At 40.9% G+C, this 19,966-nt stretch overlaps 1 protein-coding gene across 3 annotated transcripts in view; it reads right to left on the bottom strand.

Moving 5' to 3' along the window:
• Positions 1 to 2,453: 2,453 nt before the first annotated feature.
• LOC131838881 (beta-galactosidase-1-like protein 2) overlaps positions 2,454 to 19,966 on the bottom strand; it is a 74,418-nt gene continuing 56,905 nt past the window's right edge. For 2 of the 3 annotated variants that reach the window (XM_059185654.1, XM_059185662.1), the window contains 8 exons: positions 8,602 to 8,748; positions 6,231 to 6,302; positions 5,415 to 5,502; positions 4,996 to 5,083; positions 4,522 to 4,633; positions 3,710 to 3,826; positions 3,536 to 3,599; positions 2,454 to 2,851 (listed from right to left, as the gene is read on the bottom strand). In XM_059185654.1, coding sequence (XP_059041637.1) covers positions 2,844 to 2,851; positions 3,536 to 3,599; positions 3,710 to 3,826; positions 4,522 to 4,633; positions 4,996 to 5,083; positions 5,415 to 5,502; positions 6,231 to 6,302; positions 8,602 to 8,748 — 696 coding nt within the window. In that variant the 3' untranslated portion in view covers positions 2,454 to 2,843. The remainder of the gene's footprint in view (positions 2,852 to 3,535; positions 3,600 to 3,709; positions 3,827 to 4,521; positions 4,634 to 4,995; positions 5,084 to 5,414; positions 5,503 to 6,230; positions 6,303 to 8,601; positions 8,749 to 19,966) is intronic. The other variant, XM_059185671.1, reaches the window with a different exon arrangement.

Genomic DNA, 19,966 nt, shown 5'->3' with positions numbered 1-19,966 from the left:
GGAGAGGCTGGGCCTGGCTGCAGATGGCGTGATCTTGATGATGTTACACTGGCATAGCAATGGAGAGCTATCGCCTGAGGGACAGCAAGTTTACAGAGGGTAACAAGCATAAAGGCTTTCCGGGCCCCATGTTGGTTAACTTTCTCTCCTTCCACGGATTTGTCAAAAACTGAGCAGAGCTTGTATTCATGCATAAATTTAGGTTGCTGAGAGAAAGAGAGAGAGAAAGGACATCTAGAAACCAGCTAAGTGTTTAGCAGATTACAGAACGGTTTCAGGTGCTCCACTCCCTTCCCAGACAGATTTGTGTTCCTAAGGCTAGACGTGTAGGAAGCTTATGGACAGAAATATTGCCTACTATACAAAGACATCTGTATTATATAGGAGAGGACAGACTTCTCTGTCAGTCCTCAACCTCTTCAACCTGCCCCTAGAAGAACAGAACAGGCACTTAGTGTTCCTGTTTGAGCTTTTTGACAGAATCTAGATGAAAATATTCAGTGTCACTAAATTTTGCTTGAGTATCTCCGTGTTTAACACTGATAGACCATAAAATACAACAATTAAAGAAGGACAAATATTCACACAGCAATTCACTTGGATAGAGAAATTGCGTTTAGGCTATTAATTAACCTGGTATTTCACCCAAGGCACTAACTGCTGGTTATCTGCGGGGGAAAATAACATTAAATCACCCTTAAAGCTTCTTCCAGTAAGATAGCATAGACTAGGTAAGAATATTTGACTGGCCTAAGTGTTGTCTATATTACCTGGGATCTTAAGGAATCATGAAGACCAGACACCAGTAATGCGCTGTGCCTCTTATAGCAACACACCATATTGTGCTTATTTATAGAGGTAAAGGGATAATATTAGTAAAAATGTCATGTGATTTTTCTTTTTAGTCTATCCCCTCTAGGACTTTAACCCCAGTTTACACTATGAATCCATTAATCTATGAGGATATTAGAATTTATTTCAAAAGTAGTACAAAAAAGAAAGAATAAGCTGTTTCTGTCATTCAGAACTAGGATTATGCAGAAGAAAAACAGAGTCATAGACTATTATCTTGAAGGAAGATTTCCCAGATTCTGTCATCGTTGCCTTTTATTTACAAAAGTTTAATCCCCAACTTCTAGCTCTTTCCTGTGAGGTAGGGAAAGCACCACTTCTGACTAGGAGAACCTGGTATGCTCTATAGGAGTGTTTCTCTCCTAGAGGGATTTTTGCCTCTAGAGGAAATCTGGGTAATATCTGCACACATTTTGGTTGTCGTAACTAAGAGGGTTGTGCTACCAGCATGTAGTGCATAGAGACCAGGGATGCTGTTCAACATCCTGCAATAGTCAGGCAGCCCCTGCCACACAGACTTATCTGGCCCAAAAGAGTAACAGTCTTGAGACAGGCTGAGATCCTGCTCTATGACTAAGATGCTCAAAGTGTGGTCCTCAGACCAGCATTATTGCCATCACCTAGGAACTTGGTAAAAATGCAAATCCTCAGACCCCCCCCCCCTAAGAACAACTGAACTAGAAATTCTGGGAAAGGAGACCAGCAATCTGTGTTTTAACAAGCCCTCCAGGTGATGCCCACACTAAGGCTTGTGCTCTATGGAAGTCAGAAGCAATGATACAGGACCACTGATACTTTCCAGATCTGGGTTATGGTGAGAGGAGAAACAAGAGATAGAGGAAGAAGCCCTGTTGCCAGCTTGCTCTTTCCTCCTTGGCAGGTTTGAACTGAGGGATGTGGCGGTGGGATGGAAAGTGAAGGAAGCATCAATCAGGGAGATCACGCTCTCCAACCTCCTTGGGCTATGGAAGTTCTGGTCCACATGGATACTGCTGGTCCCCTGGCTTTTGAAGATGCAAAGAGTGGACTCAGGATCTTGATTCTGGGAGGAATGCAGCCTCTTGCACAACTGAAATCTGGCTGTGATTCCTTATGGTCTTGGCTTGGAAGTCTCGACAGCCCTTGATGCAATGACAACTCACCTTCATCGTCACCCACTCTCCCAAGCTTCCCAGAAGCCTGTCAGCTAACCCCAGGGCCAGTTTATACCCTGCTGAAATTTGCCACAGTAGAAAGTAAAGCTCCACAGATCTCCCCTTTGCCTGTCCAGACAGTCGATGCATCTCCAACACTTAAGTAGCTCCCTGTGCTCTCACTATGGCTCAGACGGTCTGCAGCACCCAGAGGACTGGGAGTAAAACATGGACTCAAGAAGAGTAGCATATCAGGTACCAAAGATGGTAGTCAGGTGGTGGGTAAAGAATAATAAGGTGACAAGGAGGCACCAGACCAGGCAGTTGGTGTCATGAGTCTCAAAGAAGCAGGGCTTTCCCCTTGACTATAGAAAAGCCAGTGGTATGGTGTGGAATAAGAACTGGAGGGTAAAAGGAAAATATCTTTTTTAAAAAAATACATTGAAAACACAGAGTGTATGTGAACTGCATTAATGTTTACATTTTATTTGATTTCTTCAAAAGATCACTTTTGCTTCAAATTTACATTTGTGGGATCAAGTATTCTGAGCATCTCATTTTTTCAGCATTTTATTTGGTGGTCAAACAGCCTTTATTGTAGCAGTATGATAAAGGGTATGCACTAAGTAGGTCTATTTTGTAATGAGCATCAGAAAAAGGTTAGCTAACCTATGCCAAAAGAGGAACGTACTGGCAAATTAGGAAGAGGATGGTAGGCCCAAAGCAGGGACTGGGTAAGTGGAGAAGCCAGGGTAGTTTCTGCAACCGAGTTATCAGGATGGGTAGGTTACTCACAGCCCCACTGTTGAAGTGATTCATCTCAATCAATTTCATACATTATGTCACAACACTCAAGATTCAATATCCTGAAAAAGAAAGTCTGATTAATCTACTGTATGTCACATGCCCACCTGGCAGGGAAGGACACTTGCAGGTTAGAAGAAAGGGCAGTGTGATTATCAGTCCCACAAAGTCTCTAATGAAGGGAACAAGCGTGATTCTCCAAAAAGACCTCTGGATCCTGCTACCAACATAAGGATCAGGAAAGCTGGGCGTAAGACACAAATGGGCAGGCACAGACACTCTGCAACCTTCTCACCTGTGGTGACTGGGCCATGCAGTCCTCCCTTTGGCAACCTAAGAAATGGTACCAGGAAAAGTGCCTAGGAATGACCATACATGGCAGCACAAGAGAGAGCAGTAGGAAGTATATTTCAGAAAAAGCAAGAAGTGAAAAATGTTGGGACCTTGGTTTACAATGAAGGAGGGATCCAGACAGCACATTGGAAACATCTGGAAGGAAGGGAGGCCCCCAGGGAGCTGGGTTAAGGCTGTTAGAGGAGTGAGCTAGTCAGGTCACTTGGAAATGGGAGGTGATGAATATAGCTATACAAGGTAAAAGAGAAAACCTAGCTATCAAGCAAAGGCAGTGAGGAAGTGCTCAAGTTCCTGGGAGATAGTACATTCTGACTTCTTTATCTCTAGCTCAGCTAGAAAGACCCAGAAGGATTGACTCAGATGCTGCAAATTTACCCTCCTGAATATCATACCTAGACGAGATATGTTTGTGAATTGGATCTCCAGGCCAGGTTTAAACTCCTCAAACACAATGATCTGTGAAGAGAAAGGAGGTGGGGTGGCCATGAGATTCAAGTTCTAACTCGTTGCAAGGCAAAGGCCAAACAAAGTGGACTGGGATGAGGGAGGTGTAGGGGGGACCTTACCTCATTTGATCCAGGACGAAGCCAGGGTCCTGGAAGGTAAAAAGTCTCCTGGGGACCTATATTCCAGTAGCGTCCCAGATTCTTTCCATTGACGAATATTACACCTTTTGTCCAGCCCTGAAAAAGATTGGAATGAAGGATTCAAGACCTGAGTTCTAGATGTAATGACACTAGGATGAAGACACACACAACCCATAAACACATCTTATCACAGTCATAGATACACATAGATGGAGTGGATTACCACACATGGCCTTAAATGGAAGGTTACCTGGAGAGGTCTATGTTATTGCCCCTGGCCTGGGGTTGGCTCAACAACTAGGCCTCAAGAAAAAAGGTACTGTTTTCTAACTCGTCTGTCCCAAGTCAGGGAAGGGTCCTTCCATTGACCATCAGGCATTTACCAAAACATGCTGAGCCCCAAACAAAGTTTGAATTCTAGAATTTTGGGGTGGCTGTACATATGCATTAGAATCTCAACATCCCCACCACAGATTGGATGTGTGTTCTAAGGGGTTGAGGGTCTCAATGTCTTGGGTTATGTCTGGACATTTAGTGAACCACACTCACTAAATTCTTCATGTAGTAGATTTTACAGCTTCTGCACTAGAACATACTACTTATGCCTCTGTTGCATTTGTTAAGCATCTACTCCTCATTTTTGTCAACACCAGGGAAGGGACAGCCTCCAGAATGCTGTGGAGTGGCTGATGTCCTTTCACAGGATAGGGCCCATGTACTAAGGAGCTTTATCTCAAAGATCCTTTTCAGATGGGGGTGAGGGGAATAGGCAGAGGAGAAATATCACTAACCTCCATTTTTATGAAGGTGTCTCTGGGGTCATTACCAATTCTCAGGATACCAAGGAAGAAGGCAGGGCCCTGATGTTTGAATACAGCTGGTTTCCAGATGTTAGGAAGGTCCCTAAGAGGAAATCAAACACCAATGGAAAGGTCATGCCCTTCTTTGTATGTCAGCTGTGATTTTTGAGGTAAGTCCCCTTTGTGCCCAAGCCTGGCATTCCTCTTTGCCTCTAAGGGAATATGATGCAGAAAAAACAAACAAACAAAAAGATCAGCAGACCAGGAGTTGCATGAAGGAGGGAATGTTCATCACTCTGCCCCAGACAACTATGAAACTTGGGGTCATTTCCTTCAACACTGTGGGTCTCATCTCTCCTATCTGAAAACAAAGGAGGTTAATCTGCTTGGTCTCTGAGCTTCTTTCCATCTCTAAATCAGAACCATCTTTGATCAATCACCTTGAGTTGATGGTCTGGCACCCACCTTTGTATAAATTTAGTTTTCATATCCAGGCTATGGATTTTAAAATTTCTTAAAGGAGATTTGTTCAGGTAGATATCCCCAATTAAACCTACAAAAGAGGGAATAAAAGGAACATGAAGAAGGCAAGAAGGGATGTGAACACAGAGATGTAAACAGGTTGTGGCCAGGTCTCCCCCTGAAGGAAGATGTTTTCCTGCCTTTATCAAATGGTAGGTTTCTGCAAAATCTTACATAAGTTCTTCCTTCTGTTATACATGTACACTTCTTAGAGCATGCCTCTACGTCCAACATACAGCAGAGATACTGCTGTCCACTAAATCATACACCTGGCCATGACTGTCCAGCTTACAATAAGAGCAACAGGAATTTGATGCCTCAAGGTCTCAAACTTCTCCACCCTTGGAAGGAAGGAAGCCTACCTTTTCTCTCCTTATTGATGTCCTCCCCATAGGCAAGGCGGCCTTGATTCTCCACCAGGATCCTCAGTGTTGGGTTATCGTTGTAGACCTGTCCAAGATAGACGAGCCACAGTGAGTACCACTCAGAGAACTTTTCTGTAGACCTCTTAAGTCTTCTCTGAAACTCAGATGAGATTGTAAGCAGGGTGACTGACAGACAGCAGGCCTCAAAAGCCTGCAGAACTCCAGCCCTGGGTCAAGTAAACCCTTAGGTTCTTGCCCTTCCTACTTACTCCATCCTCACCCTCACCCCCATACTAGGCCTTTCAGAAAACAGTCACTCGAACATTTCACTAGAGATTATTGAGGCAGGTGACAAACCTAGAACTTCTGAGCAGCAAATATCCAACAGGTTGAAGTTCTCCTCACCCAAAGCATATACACTTGTACTTTAGAAACACATCCAGGGGCGCCTGGGTGGCTCAGTGGGTTGGGCCGCTGCCTTCGGCTCGGGTCATGATCTCAGGGTCCTGGGATCGAGTCCCGCATCGGGCTCTCTGCTCAGCTCAGCAGGGAGCCTGTTTCCTCCTCTCTCTCTCTCTGCCTGCCTCTCTGCCTACTTGTGATCTCTCTCTGTCAAATAAATAAATAAAATCTTAAAAAAAAAAAGAAAAAGAAAAAGAAACACATACAGGTCTCCTGCATCTCTGCTGGGCTCTTATGCTGGGAACATTTCAAAGAACCGTGGAGGAGAAAATAAGCTATCACGAGGTCAGGCCACGTTTACAATTAAGCCAGGGTGCTGAAGTATTAGTTCATCAACACTAGATTATATACCATTTTCTTGGGAATAGTAAGCTGATCAGTAGAACGGTCGAAGATGCCTAAAAAGTTCTCATCCAAAAACACCTGCCAAAGAAAGAGGAGAGCACCATTAGGTCTTCATAAGGAAAGGGATTAAAATGGTCCATAGGAAAGCAAAGAAAAGGCAAGTTCTAGGAGAAGGATTAACTCTGTCTCATAGAATATTACAAGCGGACTATGAGTTGATAAAAATACAACATATTCAAAGCAGTACAGTTGCGAGATGTGTGAGGCAAAGTCTGGAGAAGGATGTTCCAATACCAAATCTGGGCCTTGCTGTACTATAGGGCAAGGAGAGAAGGAACAAAAATTTAAAAAAACCTGCAGGGAATGAGGGGAAAAGGAAGGTAGAGAATGAGTCTTGTGATTGAATGGATCTTGTGAAAGAAGTGATGATCACAGGGAAGATGGGACTCCAGATGCAGGAATCTGCCGGCCTTGCCTGCCTAGGTTCACTCTCATAATGGATACAGTCTTCCAGGTTTCCCCCGACCCTTATCTGAAGAGGCTGCTGCCACCACTGTTTCTCATTTTAAGAATGACCTGGACATAAATCCTTTTTCCCCCCTGTTATCTATTATACTGCTTCAGGCTCAGATAACGTCACCCAGAAGAATCTGCCCTAGCCATGCAGGACCACAGAAGGATAAAATTTGCCCCTTAGATTATTTGAGTCAGGTCATAATTTTCAAATGAAGTTTGACTAGGAAACTATAAAAATTAAAATCCACAGATTTTAAAAAAGATTTTATTTATTTATTTGACAGATAGAGATCACAAGCAGGCAGAGAGAGAAGAGGAAGCAGGTTCCCTGCTGAGCAGAGAGCCCCATGTGGGGCTCGATCCCAGAACCCTGAGATCATAACCTGAGCTGAAGGCAGAGGATTAACCCACTGAGCCACCCAGGCACCCCTAAAATCCACAGATATTATAAACACAAATATTAATACTATACAAAACGCAGAATTTATATTTTAAGCTATTTAGAGTCTAATCACAAGGTTTAAATACACTATACAAGGATTAAATACACTATAATCATTTGTTGAACACCTACTGGCTGGAGCAAAGCATCACCAAGCTTAACACTAGCCATTGAGGAACTCAGAGAGTGACACAAATAAATTTTTAGGATACTCCAAAATAGCTAACATGGAACTGTAGGAAGAATGCCACGGAAGCACAGGGAAGAAAGTGACAAGTCCTGACCCACAGCCAAGTCCAGGCTATTTGGTGAAAATGATGATAGGGGACTGGGAAAATCAATGGAAGACTGTAGACAGGGGAAGAGTCATGCTGAGAATTTTACCTTGGGAAGGAAACTGGTGCCACTGTGAGGGAGGGATTTGACAAAGAGGAGGGGAAAAGTGAGCTATCTGAAAAAGGAAGATTGGTTATGAGACTCTAATAGTAGTAGAGGCAAGATTCAAAGAGACTTCTAAAGCCATTGTGGCATGGAGTTTGAGAGAAAACCCAGTGAGTCATACTGCAGCAAGCATGTGCCAGCTGAGAATAAGGTGTAGAGAGAGGATGAGGGGAACAGCATTTTCAGGTGGGGAGGCTGCAAGTCCATGATTGATATGAGGAGTACAGGATGAGGGTTATTTAGGAGGGTGATGAATTTGGTTTTGAACATGATGAGTACGAGGAACCAGCAGAACACATATCTAAGCAAAGAAAAATGTTCAGCAAGGAATTCTCAAGGAATCTGGGTCTGCAGCTCAGGATAATGAGGGGAGGGTTGGAGTTACCACCGGAAGTGCCTGAAACTTTGGGAGAAGATGACACAGGTAGCACAGAGAGGGCTTTTTGCAGGAGAATTTCACCAAGACCTGAGGAAACTCTGCTAGCTCTTAACTTGGAGTGAGATGGTGAAGTCTTTACCCTTGGCTCTGTTGTTTTCTAGTCAAATATCCTCTGAAAGTCATTTAACTTCTCTGAGATTTTCTCATTTGTCACAAATATCTTAGATGGGTGTTTTGAGAATTAAATGAGAGCAGCACATTGTAATGTGCTGTGTAAATGTAGGGATTGCTGTGCAGTTAAGTACAGGGACTCCTGAAGCTCCTCTGGAGTCTCCTTTAAAGAACTCCATCAACTCCCATAAGGATTCAATGAATATGCTCCCTCCCTGGGAACTAACAGAAACCTCTGACCTATGACAACAGTAGCTCACATATCAAACATTTTACAAATGTTTGAACAAACAAGACAAGGGTTAAGAAACAGTGATGAATTTTTGAAAGTAAAAAAGATTTGACTGTCATGTAGATATTCACCTCAGCAACACAACCGGGTTTTACTAGCAGAGAAGTGCCACTGGGACCCATCCACTGTCCCTTACCTGACCTCGGTCTTTAACATGATTCTTTGTGATAAGGAGGCCACTGGTGGTGATCACAGTCTCATAAAGTATGTATCCATAAGACTGACCATTCCCCTGGTTCACAGATAGCTCCTCCATGCAAATCGGCTTGACAGAGCTGATGGGCTGAGACAGAAACAGGAACAAAAACCAGGCTGAACATTCAGGCTTAGAGAGACAAATTTCAAAACCAAAACCCAAAGCCCACTTCTCCAGTGGAACTGCCCCCAAAGAGTCTTGAAGACAAATGTATAAAAAAGGAATATATAATGATAATCATGCTTAAGTGTCACATATTAATGTCCTTTTTAAAAACTAAAAGTTTTCCTAACCACCTTTATATTTCTCTACCTTGCTCATCAATTTATGATAAAGCCTGGACTAGACTCCTGATTTCAGGAACTCCATGCCAGCTGCGCCATACGCTATCATTGGTCATCTCTTCTTGTTCCTTCATATAGTAAAAGAAATCATCCTAACCCACGGTCTAACTGTGACTATCCATGGATCTGCCTATCTAACAGTGACCTAAAGCACTCAATATTTGTTAAACCCCGTGTCTGTTAGATTTTTCCTTCTAACAGAAGGAAAATGATTCATCCTTCATTTAGGGATGAAGATCCCTAAATGATTCCAATGTAGTATCTGCCAAACTGTATTTACCACATTTCCCCATCCTACACTTTTTCCTGTCCAGAGCAACACCAACCATCCAGTCAAAAAGGTAAAAAGTATGTACAATGTCTCTTCCTTTTCCTCAATATCCCCAATCAACCAGTCATCACCTCCTTTAGAGTCTGACTCTAAATCTCTGTTTCACTAATCCTTCTTCACCTTCATTATCTAAGCTCAACTTCAGTAGCGTTTTATTCATTTTCAGTGTTCTAGCATGGTCCCACTCTACTCCATCCCCTATTCAGCTACCAAAGGAATCTTTCTGATGCAAAATTGGTCATCTAATTCCCATGTCTTAAAATAGCTTCCATAACTTTCAGGGAAATGTTCAAATTTCTTAGCATAAAAACATGGGTTGGGGTGCCTGGATGGCTCAGTCAGTTAAGTATCTGCCTTGGTTCAGGTCATGGTCCCAAGGTCCTGGGATGGAGCCCTCCATCAGGCTCCCAGCTCAGCAGGAAGCCTGCTTCTCCCTCTGCCCCTCCCTTCAACTATGCTTGCCCTCCTCCTCTCTCTCTCTCTCTCAAATAAATAAGTAAAATCTCTAAACACACACACACAGAGACACATAAACACAAACACACACACACACACACGGCTTTTCATGAGAAATACATGATCCTAGTCTGTGGAGCCGCATGGCCTGAAACATTCTGGAAGGACAAAGAAGACATCAAGAAGCTACCAGACTCATGTCTGACAAGAGGGCAACAGGGGCCAACTTAAAGGAGATAGGACAATTTGAATATCAAAAGGAATGACTGCAACAGGATCAAAGCATGTTAAATGTGTGTATGTGTGTGTGTGTGTGTGTGTTTAATAAACATATAATATATTTTTATCCCCAGGGGTACAGGTCTGTGAATCGCCAGGTTTACACACTTCACAGCACTCACCATAGCACATACCCTCCCCAATGTCCATAACCCCATCCCCCTTCTCCTAACCCCCCTCCCCCAAGCAACCCACAGTTTGTTTTGTGAGATTAAGAGTCACTTATGGTTTGTCTCCCTCCCAATCCCATCTTGTTTCATTGATTCTTCTCCTAACCACTTAAGCACCCATATTGCATCTCCACTTCCTCATATCAGAGAGATAATATGATAGTTGTCTTTCTCCGATTGACTTATTTCGCTAAGCATGATACCCTCTACTTCCATCCTCGTTGTCACAAATGGCAAGATTTCATTTCTTTTTATGGCTGCATAGTATTCCATTGTGTATATATACCACATCTTCTTGATCCATTCATCTGTTGATGGACATCTAGTTCTTTCCATAGTTTGGCTATTGTAGACATTGCTGCTATAAACATTTGGGTGCACATGCCCCTTCGGATCAATACATTTGAATCTTTAGGGTAAATACCCAGTAGTGCAATCGCTGGATCATAGGGTAGTTCTAACTTCAGATTTTGAGGAACCTCCATGCTGTTTTCCAGAGTGGTTGCACCAGCTTGCATTTCCACAAGCAGTATAGGAGGGTTCCCCTTTCTCCACATCCTTGCCAGAATCTGTCATTTCCTGACTTATTAATTTTATCCATTCTGACTGGTGTGAGGTGATACCTCATTGTGGTTTTGATTTGTATTTCCCTGATGCCGAGTGATATGGAGCCCTTTTCCATGTGTCTGTTGGCCATCTGGATGTCTTCTTTGCAGAAATGTCTGTTCATGGCTTCTGTCCATTTCTTGATTGGATTATTTGTTCTTTGGATGTTGAGTTTGATAAGTTCTTTATAAATTTTGGATACTAGCCCTTTATATGATATGTCGTTTCAAATATCTTCTCCATTCTATCAGTTGTCTTTTGGTTTTGTTAACTGTTTCCTTTGCTGCACAAAGGCTTTTGATCTTGATAAAATCCCAATAGTTCATTTTTGTTCTTGCTTCCCTTGCCTTTGGTGATGTTCCTAGGAAGACATTGCTGCAGCTGAGGTCGAAGAGGTTGCTGCCTGTATTCTCCTCAAGGATTTTGATGGATTCCTTTCTCACATTGAGGTCCTTCATCCATTTTGAGTCTATTTTCGTGTGTGGTGTAAGGAAATGGTCCAATTTCATTTTTCTGCATGTGGCTGTCTAATTTTCCCAACACCATTTATTGAAGAGACTGGTTTTTTTCCACTGGACATTCTTTCCTGCTTTCTCAAAGATTAGTTGACCATAGAGCTGAGGGTCTATTTCTGGGCTCTCTATTCTGTTCCATTGATCTATGTGTCTGTTTTTGTGCCAGTACCATGCTGTCTTGATGACAGCTTTGTAATAGAGCTTGAAGTCCGGAATTGTGATGCCACCAACTTTGGCTTTTTTTTTTTTTTTCAACATTCCTTTGGCTATTCGAGGTCTTTCCTATTCCATATAAATTTTAGGGTTATTTGTTCCTTTTTTTTTTTGGAAAAAATGGATGGTATTTTGATAGGAATTGCATTAAATGTGTAGATTGCTTTAGGTAGCATAGACATTTTCACAATATTTGTTCTTCCAATCCAGGAGCATGGAACATTTTTCCATTTCTTTGTGTCTTCCTCAGTTTCTTTCATGAGTACTTTATAGTTTTCTGAGTATAGATTCTTAGCCTCTTTGGCTAGGTTTATTCCTAGGTATCTTATGGTTTGGGGTGCAATTGTAAATGGGATTGACTCCTTAATTTCTCTTTCTTCTGTCTTGCTGTTGGTGTAGAGAAATGCAACTGATTTCTGTGCATTGATTTTATATTCTGACACTTTACTGAATTCCTGTACAAGTTCTAGCAGTTTTGGACTGGAGTCTTTTGGGTTTTCCACATATAGTATCATATCATCTGCAAAGAGTGATAGTTTGACTTCTTCTTTGCCAATTTGGATGCCTTTCATTTCCTTTTGTTGTCTGATTGCTGAGGCTAGGACCTCTAGTACTATGTTGAATAGCAGTGGTGATAATGGACATCCCTGCCGCATTCCTGACCTTAGCGGAAAAGCTTTCAGTTTTTCTCCATTGAGAATGATATTTGCGGTGAGTTTTTCATACATGGCTTTGATGATATTGAGGTATGTGCCCTCTATCCCTGCACTTTGAAGAGTTTTGATCAGGAATGGATGCTGTACTTTGTCAAATTCTTTTTCAGCATCTATTGAGAGTATCATATGGTTCTTATTCTTTCTTTTATTAATGTTTTGTATCACATTGATTGATTTGTGGATGTTGAACCAACCTTGCAGCCCTGGAATTAATCCCACTTGGTCGTGGTGAATAATCCTTTTAATGTACTGTTGGATCCTATTGGCTAGTATTTAGTGAGAATTTTTGCATCTCTGTTCATCAAGGATATTGGTCTGTAGTTCTCTTTTTTGGTGGGATCCTTGTCTGGTTTTGGGATCAAGGTGATGCTGGCCTCATAAAATGAGTTTGGAAGTTTTCCTTCCATTTCTATTTTTTGGAACAGTTTCAGGAGAATAGGAATTAGTTCTTCTTTAAATGTTTGGTAGAATTCTCCTGGGAAGCCGTCTGGCCCTGGGCTTTTGTTTGTTTGGAGATTTTTGATGACTGTTTCAATCTCCTTACTGGTTATGGGTCTATTCAGGCTTTCTATTTCTTCCTGGTTCAGTTGTGGTAGTTTATATGTCTCTAGGAATGCATCCATTTCTTCCAGATTGTCAAATTTATTGGCATAGAGTTGTTCATAGTATGTTCTTATAATTGTTTGTATTTCTTTGGTGTTAGCTAGGATTTCTCCTCTTTCATCCATGTTTTTATTTATTTGGGTCCTTTCTCTTTTCTTTTTGATAAGTCTGGCCAGGGGGATATCAATCTTATTAATTCTTTCAAAGAACCAGCTCCTAGTTTCGTTTATTTGTTCTATTGGTTTTTTGGTTTCTATTTCATTGATTTCTGCTCTGATCTTTATGTTTTCTCTTCTCCTGCTGGGTTTAGGGTTTCTTTCTTGTTCTTTCTCCAGCTCCTTTAGGTGTAGGGTTAGGTTGTGTACCTGAGACCTTTCTTTTTTCTTGAAAAAGGCTTGAACCACTATATATTTTCCTCTCAGGACTGCCTTTGCTGTGTCCCACAGATTTTGAACCATTGTGTTTTCAATATCATTTGTTTCCATGAATTTTTTCAATTCTTTAATTTCCTGGTTGACCCATTCATTCTTTAGAAGGACGCTGTTTAGTCTCCATGTATTTGGGTTCTTTCCAAATTTCCTCTTGTGATTGAGTTCTAGCTTCAGAGCATTGTGGTCTGAAAATATGCAGGGAACGATCCCAATCTTTTGATACCGGTTGAGGCCTGATTTAGAACCGAGGATGTGATCTATTCTGGAGAATGTTCCACGTGCATTAGAGAAGAATGTTATTCTTCTCTATTCAGAAATGTTCTAAATATATCCTTGATGTCCATCTGGTCCAGTGTGTCATTTAAGGCCTTTATTTCCTTGTTGATTTTTTGCTTGGATAATCTGTCTTATTTCGTGAGGGGAGTGTTAAAGTCCCCTACTATTATTGTATTATTGTTGATGAGTTTCTTTGATTTTGTTATTAATTGGTTTATATAGTTGGCTGCTCCCATGTTAAGGGCATAGATACTTAAAATTGTTAGGTCTTCTTGGACAGATCCTTTGAGTATGATATAGTGTCCTTCCTCATCTCTTATTATAGTCTTTGGCTTAAAATCTATTGATCTAATATAAGGATTGCCACTCCTGCTTTCTTCTGATGTCCATTAGCATGGTAAACTCTTTTCCACCTCCTCATTTTAAATCTGGACGTGTCTTCGGGTTTAAAATAAGTTTCTTGTAGACAACATATAGATGGGTTTTGTTTTTTTATCCATTCTGATACCCTGTGTCTTTTGATTGGGGCATTTAGCCCATTAACATTCAGGGTAACTATTGAGAGATATGAATTTAGTGCCATTGTATTGCCTGTAAGGTGACTGTTACTGTATATTGTCTCTGTTCCTTTAGGATCTACTACTTTTAGGCTCTATCTTTGCTTAGAAGACTTCCTTCAATATTTCCTGTAGAGTTGGTTTGGTGTTTGCAAATTCTTTCAGTTTTTGTTTGTCCTGGAAGCTTTTAATCTCTCCTTCTATTTTCAATGATAGTCTAGCTGGATATAGTATTCTTGGCTGCATGTTTTTCTCATTTAGTGCTCTGAATATATCATGCCAGTTTTTTCTGGCTTGCCAGGTCTCTGTGGATAAGTCTGCTGCCAATCTAATATTTTTACCATTTATGTTACAGACTTCTTTTCCCGGGCTGCTTTTAGGATTTTCTCTTTGTCACTAAGACTTGTAAATTTTACTATTAGGTGACAGGGTATGGGCCTATTCTTGTTGATTTTGAGGGTGTTCTCTGCACCTCCTGGATTTTGATGCTTGTTTCCTTTGCCATATTGGGGAAATTCTCTCCAGTAATTCTCTCCAATATACCTCTGCTCCCCTCTCTCTTTCTTCTTCTTCTAGAATTTCAATTATTCTAATGTTGTTTCGTCTTATGGTGTCCCTTATCTCTTGAATTCCCCCCTCATGGTCCAGTAGTTGTTTGTCCCTCTTTTGCTCAGCTTCTTTATTCTCTGTCATTTGGTCTTCTATATCACTAATTCTTTCTTCTGCCTCATTTATCCTAGCAGTGAGAGGTTCCATTTTTGATTGCACCTCATTAATAGCTTTTTTTATTTCAACTTGGTTAGATTTTAGTTCTTTTATTTCTGCAGAAAGGGCTTTTCTATCTCGCGAGAGGGTTTCCCTAATATCTTCCATGCCTTTTTCGAGCCCGGCTAGAACCTTGAGAATCGTCATTCTGAACTCTAGATCTGACATATTACCAATGTCTGTATTGATTAGGTCCCTAGCCTTCGGTACTGCCTCTTGTTCTTTTTGTTGTGTGTGTGTGGTGAATTTTTCCTCCTTGTCATTTTGTTCAGATAAGAGTATATGAAGGAGCAAGTAAAATACTAAAAGGGTGGCAGAAACCCCAGGAAAATATGCTTTAACCAAATCAGAAGAGATCCCAAATTGTGAGGGGGAAGAAAGGGGATTAAAAGAGGTTCAGAAAGAAAAAAGAAAAAAGAAAAAGAAAAGAAACAATTAAAAAAAGAAAATGAATAAAGAAAAAAAATATATATATATATATATATATTAGATAAACTAGTTTAAAAAAACGTTAAAAAAAAGCACGAATTCACTAAATTCATATCTCTCATGGCTTTCTCGCCATGATCCTTTAGTCTTGCAGTTAATTTAATTTTTTCTTCTTTTTCAATTTTTTCCCTTCTTCTGCAAAATTTTTAAAAACTTTTACCCTTTTCTAAAAAAAAGAAAAGGGTAAAAGTTTTTAAAAATTTTGCAGAAGAAGGGAAAAAATTGAAAAAGAAGAAAAAATTAAATTAACTGCAAGACTAAAGGATCATGGCGAGAAAGCCATGAGAGATATGAATTTAGTGAATTCGTGCTTTGCTTTCTCCTCCTCTGGAATTCCACTGTTGTCCTTGGTATTGAAACTGCACTCCTTGGTAGGTGAACTTGGTCCTGGCTGGATTTCTTGTTGATCTTCTGGGGGTGGGGCCGTTGTAGTGATTCGCAAGAGTCTTTGCCCCAGGCGGAATTGCTCCGCCCTTACCAGGGGCCAGGTTGAGTAATCTGCTCAGGTTTGCTTCGGTGGCTTTTGTCCCCTGAGCGCTTTCCATAGAGTTCAGGAGGACTGAAATGAAAATGGCAACCTCCTAGTCTCTGGCCTGGAGGGGCTGAGAGCCCAGAGTCCCACTCCTTAGTGCGCCCACAGAGAACAGCACCCAATTATTCCCGTCTCCCTGGCCTCTAGCCGCACTCCAAGCTCACCGAGCCTGCGAATGGTTCAAGGTAACCCCGAGCTGAGAGCTCCCTCCTCAGCTCTGTCTCTGTAGCCGGCTTCCCTGTTCTAATACCTGTAAGCTCTGCGACACTCAGACACCACCGATCCTTCTGTGACCCTGCGGGACCTGAGGCCACGCTGACTCTGCGTGGGCTTCACCCTGGTTTAGCCTTTGGAGCGATGTCCCTCAGTGGAACAGACTTTTAAAAGTCCTGATTTTGTGCTCCGTTGCTCCGCCGCTTGCTGGGAGCCGGCCCCTCCCCCGCAGTCTATCTTCCCGTTGCTTTGGATTCACTTCTCCGCCAGTCCTACCTTTCAGAAAGGGGTTGATTTTGTTTCTAGAATTGCTGTTCTTCTTCTCTTCAATCTCCTTTTGGATTAGTGTTTGCAATGTTTAGATAAGCTATCTAGATGATCTCCTGCTAGCTGGAGTAGTCTCAGCCTGCTACTTCTCTGCCATCTTGACTCCTCTCTGGTTTTTGTTTTTGGTTTTTTTTTTTTTTTTTGGTTATTTTTTGTTTTTTTTTTTTTGTTTGTTTGTTTTAAGTGTAAGTTTTCAGAATGATCTTGGGGAGATGGTGTCAGAAAGATTCTGACCTCACCTCCTTCCACAGACATATCAAGGCTATAGCTGCACATTGTGCACCTCACTCTGAAAATGATATGAAGACTGGCATAACTGATGTTCCACAGTTAGAGACATAAAAAGAAGGCCACACTGAGAGAGGTGGAAGGGGCAAGAAGCAATGGAATCAAATCCCTGGCATAGCAACTCACAAGCAGGGAGAGGATTCCAGGCATGGAGGTCATCCCTGAGGAGTGGAGGGGATCAAGCCCTCTATCAGACACCCTTGATCCCAGAGACCTGTACCAAGAAGAACTCTGGCTTTGAAAATCAGCAGGACCTAATATCAGGAAAATCAAAGGTCAATAGGAAACCAAGTGTCTACCCATGTAGAGGCAGAATGTTGGTATCAGTTGGTCCAAGACCTAGCACAGAGGCAGCAGTTTGAAAAGCACCTGGGTTATACATAAAGATTTACTGTCTGATTTTAGAACATATGCCTGAGGGGTAAGGATCTGTAGAAGTTTCTCCTAGAATAGAAGAGCAGGTAGAAGCCATTTTTCTGGTCCTCCTATAGCCTAGATAGTCCTATTCTTGTGGAGCCATTTCTAACATTATCCATCGACCTTGCTAGCATGGCTTGACCCACCCTGGAATTCTCCTACAGACCAGATCTAGTAGGCACCCTTCCCACTACAGCCAGAGTCCAGAGATCAGAGTCCCCTCAGAGTGACAGTTGGCTTCCACCCCTGCTGGGCAGCCCTGGCCTATACCAGTGCCCCTCTAAAGCAATTCCTTGCCTGGGGAGGAGAGAGCCAGTCTTACAACTAATCTAGGACAAAAGAGTCAAGACTATACAAGAAGGAGGAGTCTCTTCAATAAATAGTGTTGAGGAAACCAGACAGCTACATGGAAAAGAATGAAACTGGACCACTCTTACATCACACATGAAAATAAACTCAAATTGTATTGATTAAATACCTAAATGTAAAACATGAAACTATAACACTCCTAAAAGGAAACATAGGCAGTAAACTCTTGGACATCAGCCTTAGCAATATTTCTCTGGATCTATCTCTCCAGGCAAGGGAAGCAAAAGGAAAAATAAACAATGGAAACTATATCAAACTAAAAAGCTTCTATATAGAAAAGGAAACCCTTAACAAAATGAGAAAACAACCCACTGATTGGGAGAAGATATTTGCAAATGATATATCTGATAAAGGGTTAACATCCAAAAATACAAAGAACTTGTGCAATCATTATCAAAACCAAATAATTCAATCTAAAAATGGGTAGAAGATCTAAACGGACATTTTTCACAAAGCAGAAACACAGATGGCCAATACACACATGAAAAGATGTTAAATGTCTTTAATCACCAGGGAAGTGTAAATGAAAACCACCCTGAGGTGTCACCTCACAGTAGTCAGAATGGCTAATACCAAAAAGATAAATACTAAGTGTTGGTGAGCATGTGGTGAAAAAGGAACCCTCGTGCACTGTTAGTAGGAATGTGATTTGTGCAGCCAATGTGGAAAACAGTATGGAGGTTCCTCAAAAAATTAAAAATAGAAATACCATACGACCCAGTAATTCCACCACTGGGTATTTACCCGAAGGGTAAATATTTACCCGAAGGAAATAAAAATACTACTTTGAAAAGATACATGTGTCCCTAAATTTACCATAACATTATTTATAATAGTTAAGATATGGAAACTACATAAGTGTTTACTGATATATGAGTGACTAAAGAAGATGGGATATATAATACGGTTTCACTTATTTGTGGAGCATAAGAAATAACATGGAGGACATGGGAAGATGGAGAGGAGAAGGGAGTTGAGGGAAATTGGAGAGGGAGACAAACCACGAGAGACTATGGACTCTGAAAAACAATCTGAGGGTATTGAAGGGGTGGGGGGTGAGAGGTTGGGTGAGCCTGGTGGTGGGTATTATGGAGGGCACGTATTGCATGGAGCACTGGGTGTGGTGCATAAACAATGAACTCTGGTACACTGAAAAGAAATTTAAAAAATAAATTCTGGTACACTGAAAAATTTTAAAAAATAAAAAATAAAAAAGATGGGAGATATATAAATAAATGTGGGGGGGTGTATATTGGAATATTACTCAGCCATAAAAAGAATAAAATCTTGTCATTCACAACTATATGGATGGACCTAGAGAGCATTATACTAAGGGAAATGAGTCAGAGAAACAAATATCAGGTGATTTCATTCATATATGGAATCTAAAAACAAAGTAAACAAACAAAGACAGACTCATAAATACAGAGAACAAATTGGCAATTGTCAGATGGCACAGGGTGAGAGGTGTTGAGGAAAATAGATGAAAGTCATGAAGAGGTACAAAATTCCAAGTATAAAATAAACAAGTCATGGGGATAAAAAGTACAGCCTGGAAACTACAGTCAGAAATACTGTAATAACTTTGTATGGTGACAGACACAGCTTATTGTGCTGAGTATTTTGTAATGTGTATAATTTTCAAATCAGTATCTTGTATACCTGAAACTTATATAGTATTGTATATCAACTGTAATTGAAAACAAAATTTTTTAAATTATAAGTTTATAATCAAATAAAGACAACAGCAGCAAAACAACTCACTGGCCACCTTTGGAGGATATCCAGGAATAAATTCATTATCGGATAAAAGAAAATACTTGAAAATTTGTCCTAACTTTTCTTTATAAACAGTACATTAAGGTGACAAGACAATAGTAAAGGAAAGCTCTTCTACATAGAATAATTCAATTGTAAAATAAATGAAGAAGGAATTACAGAATAAGAATGATACTATTTTGAAAGCCTTAATGAAATATTGGACATAGGTAATTGGTATAAGTATTGGATATAGGTAATAATTGCTAAAGCCATTAAGTAAAAGGCTGATGGGAAAATGGATAATGGATAGACTGAGTTAAAGGCTCCGGAACCCACTGATCAATTATGAAAACAGAAATGACCAGCCACTATGTATCTGAGATATAATGCATAAAAAATATATCATCAGGGAGATTCAAATTAAAACCAGATTGAGATACCACCTTACACCAGTTAGAATGGCCAAAATTAACAGGACAGGAAACAACATGTGTTGGAGAGGATGTGGAGAAAGGGGAACCCTCCTACATTGTTGGTGGGAATGCAAGTTGGTGCAGCCACTTTGGAAAAACAGTGTGGAGATCCCTCAAGAAATTAAAAATAGATCTTCCCTATGACCCTGCAATTGCACTACTGAGTATTTACCC

This window comes from Mustela lutreola, chromosome 1 (assembly GCF_030435805.1).
Source record: "Mustela lutreola isolate mMusLut2 chromosome 1, mMusLut2.pri, whole genome shotgun sequence".
In the NCBI taxonomy this organism is placed as follows: domain Eukaryota; kingdom Metazoa; phylum Chordata; class Mammalia; order Carnivora; family Mustelidae; genus Mustela; species Mustela lutreola.
Note: the sequence above shows the minus strand (reverse complement) of the source record. Positions and strands in the feature narration are given on the sequence as shown.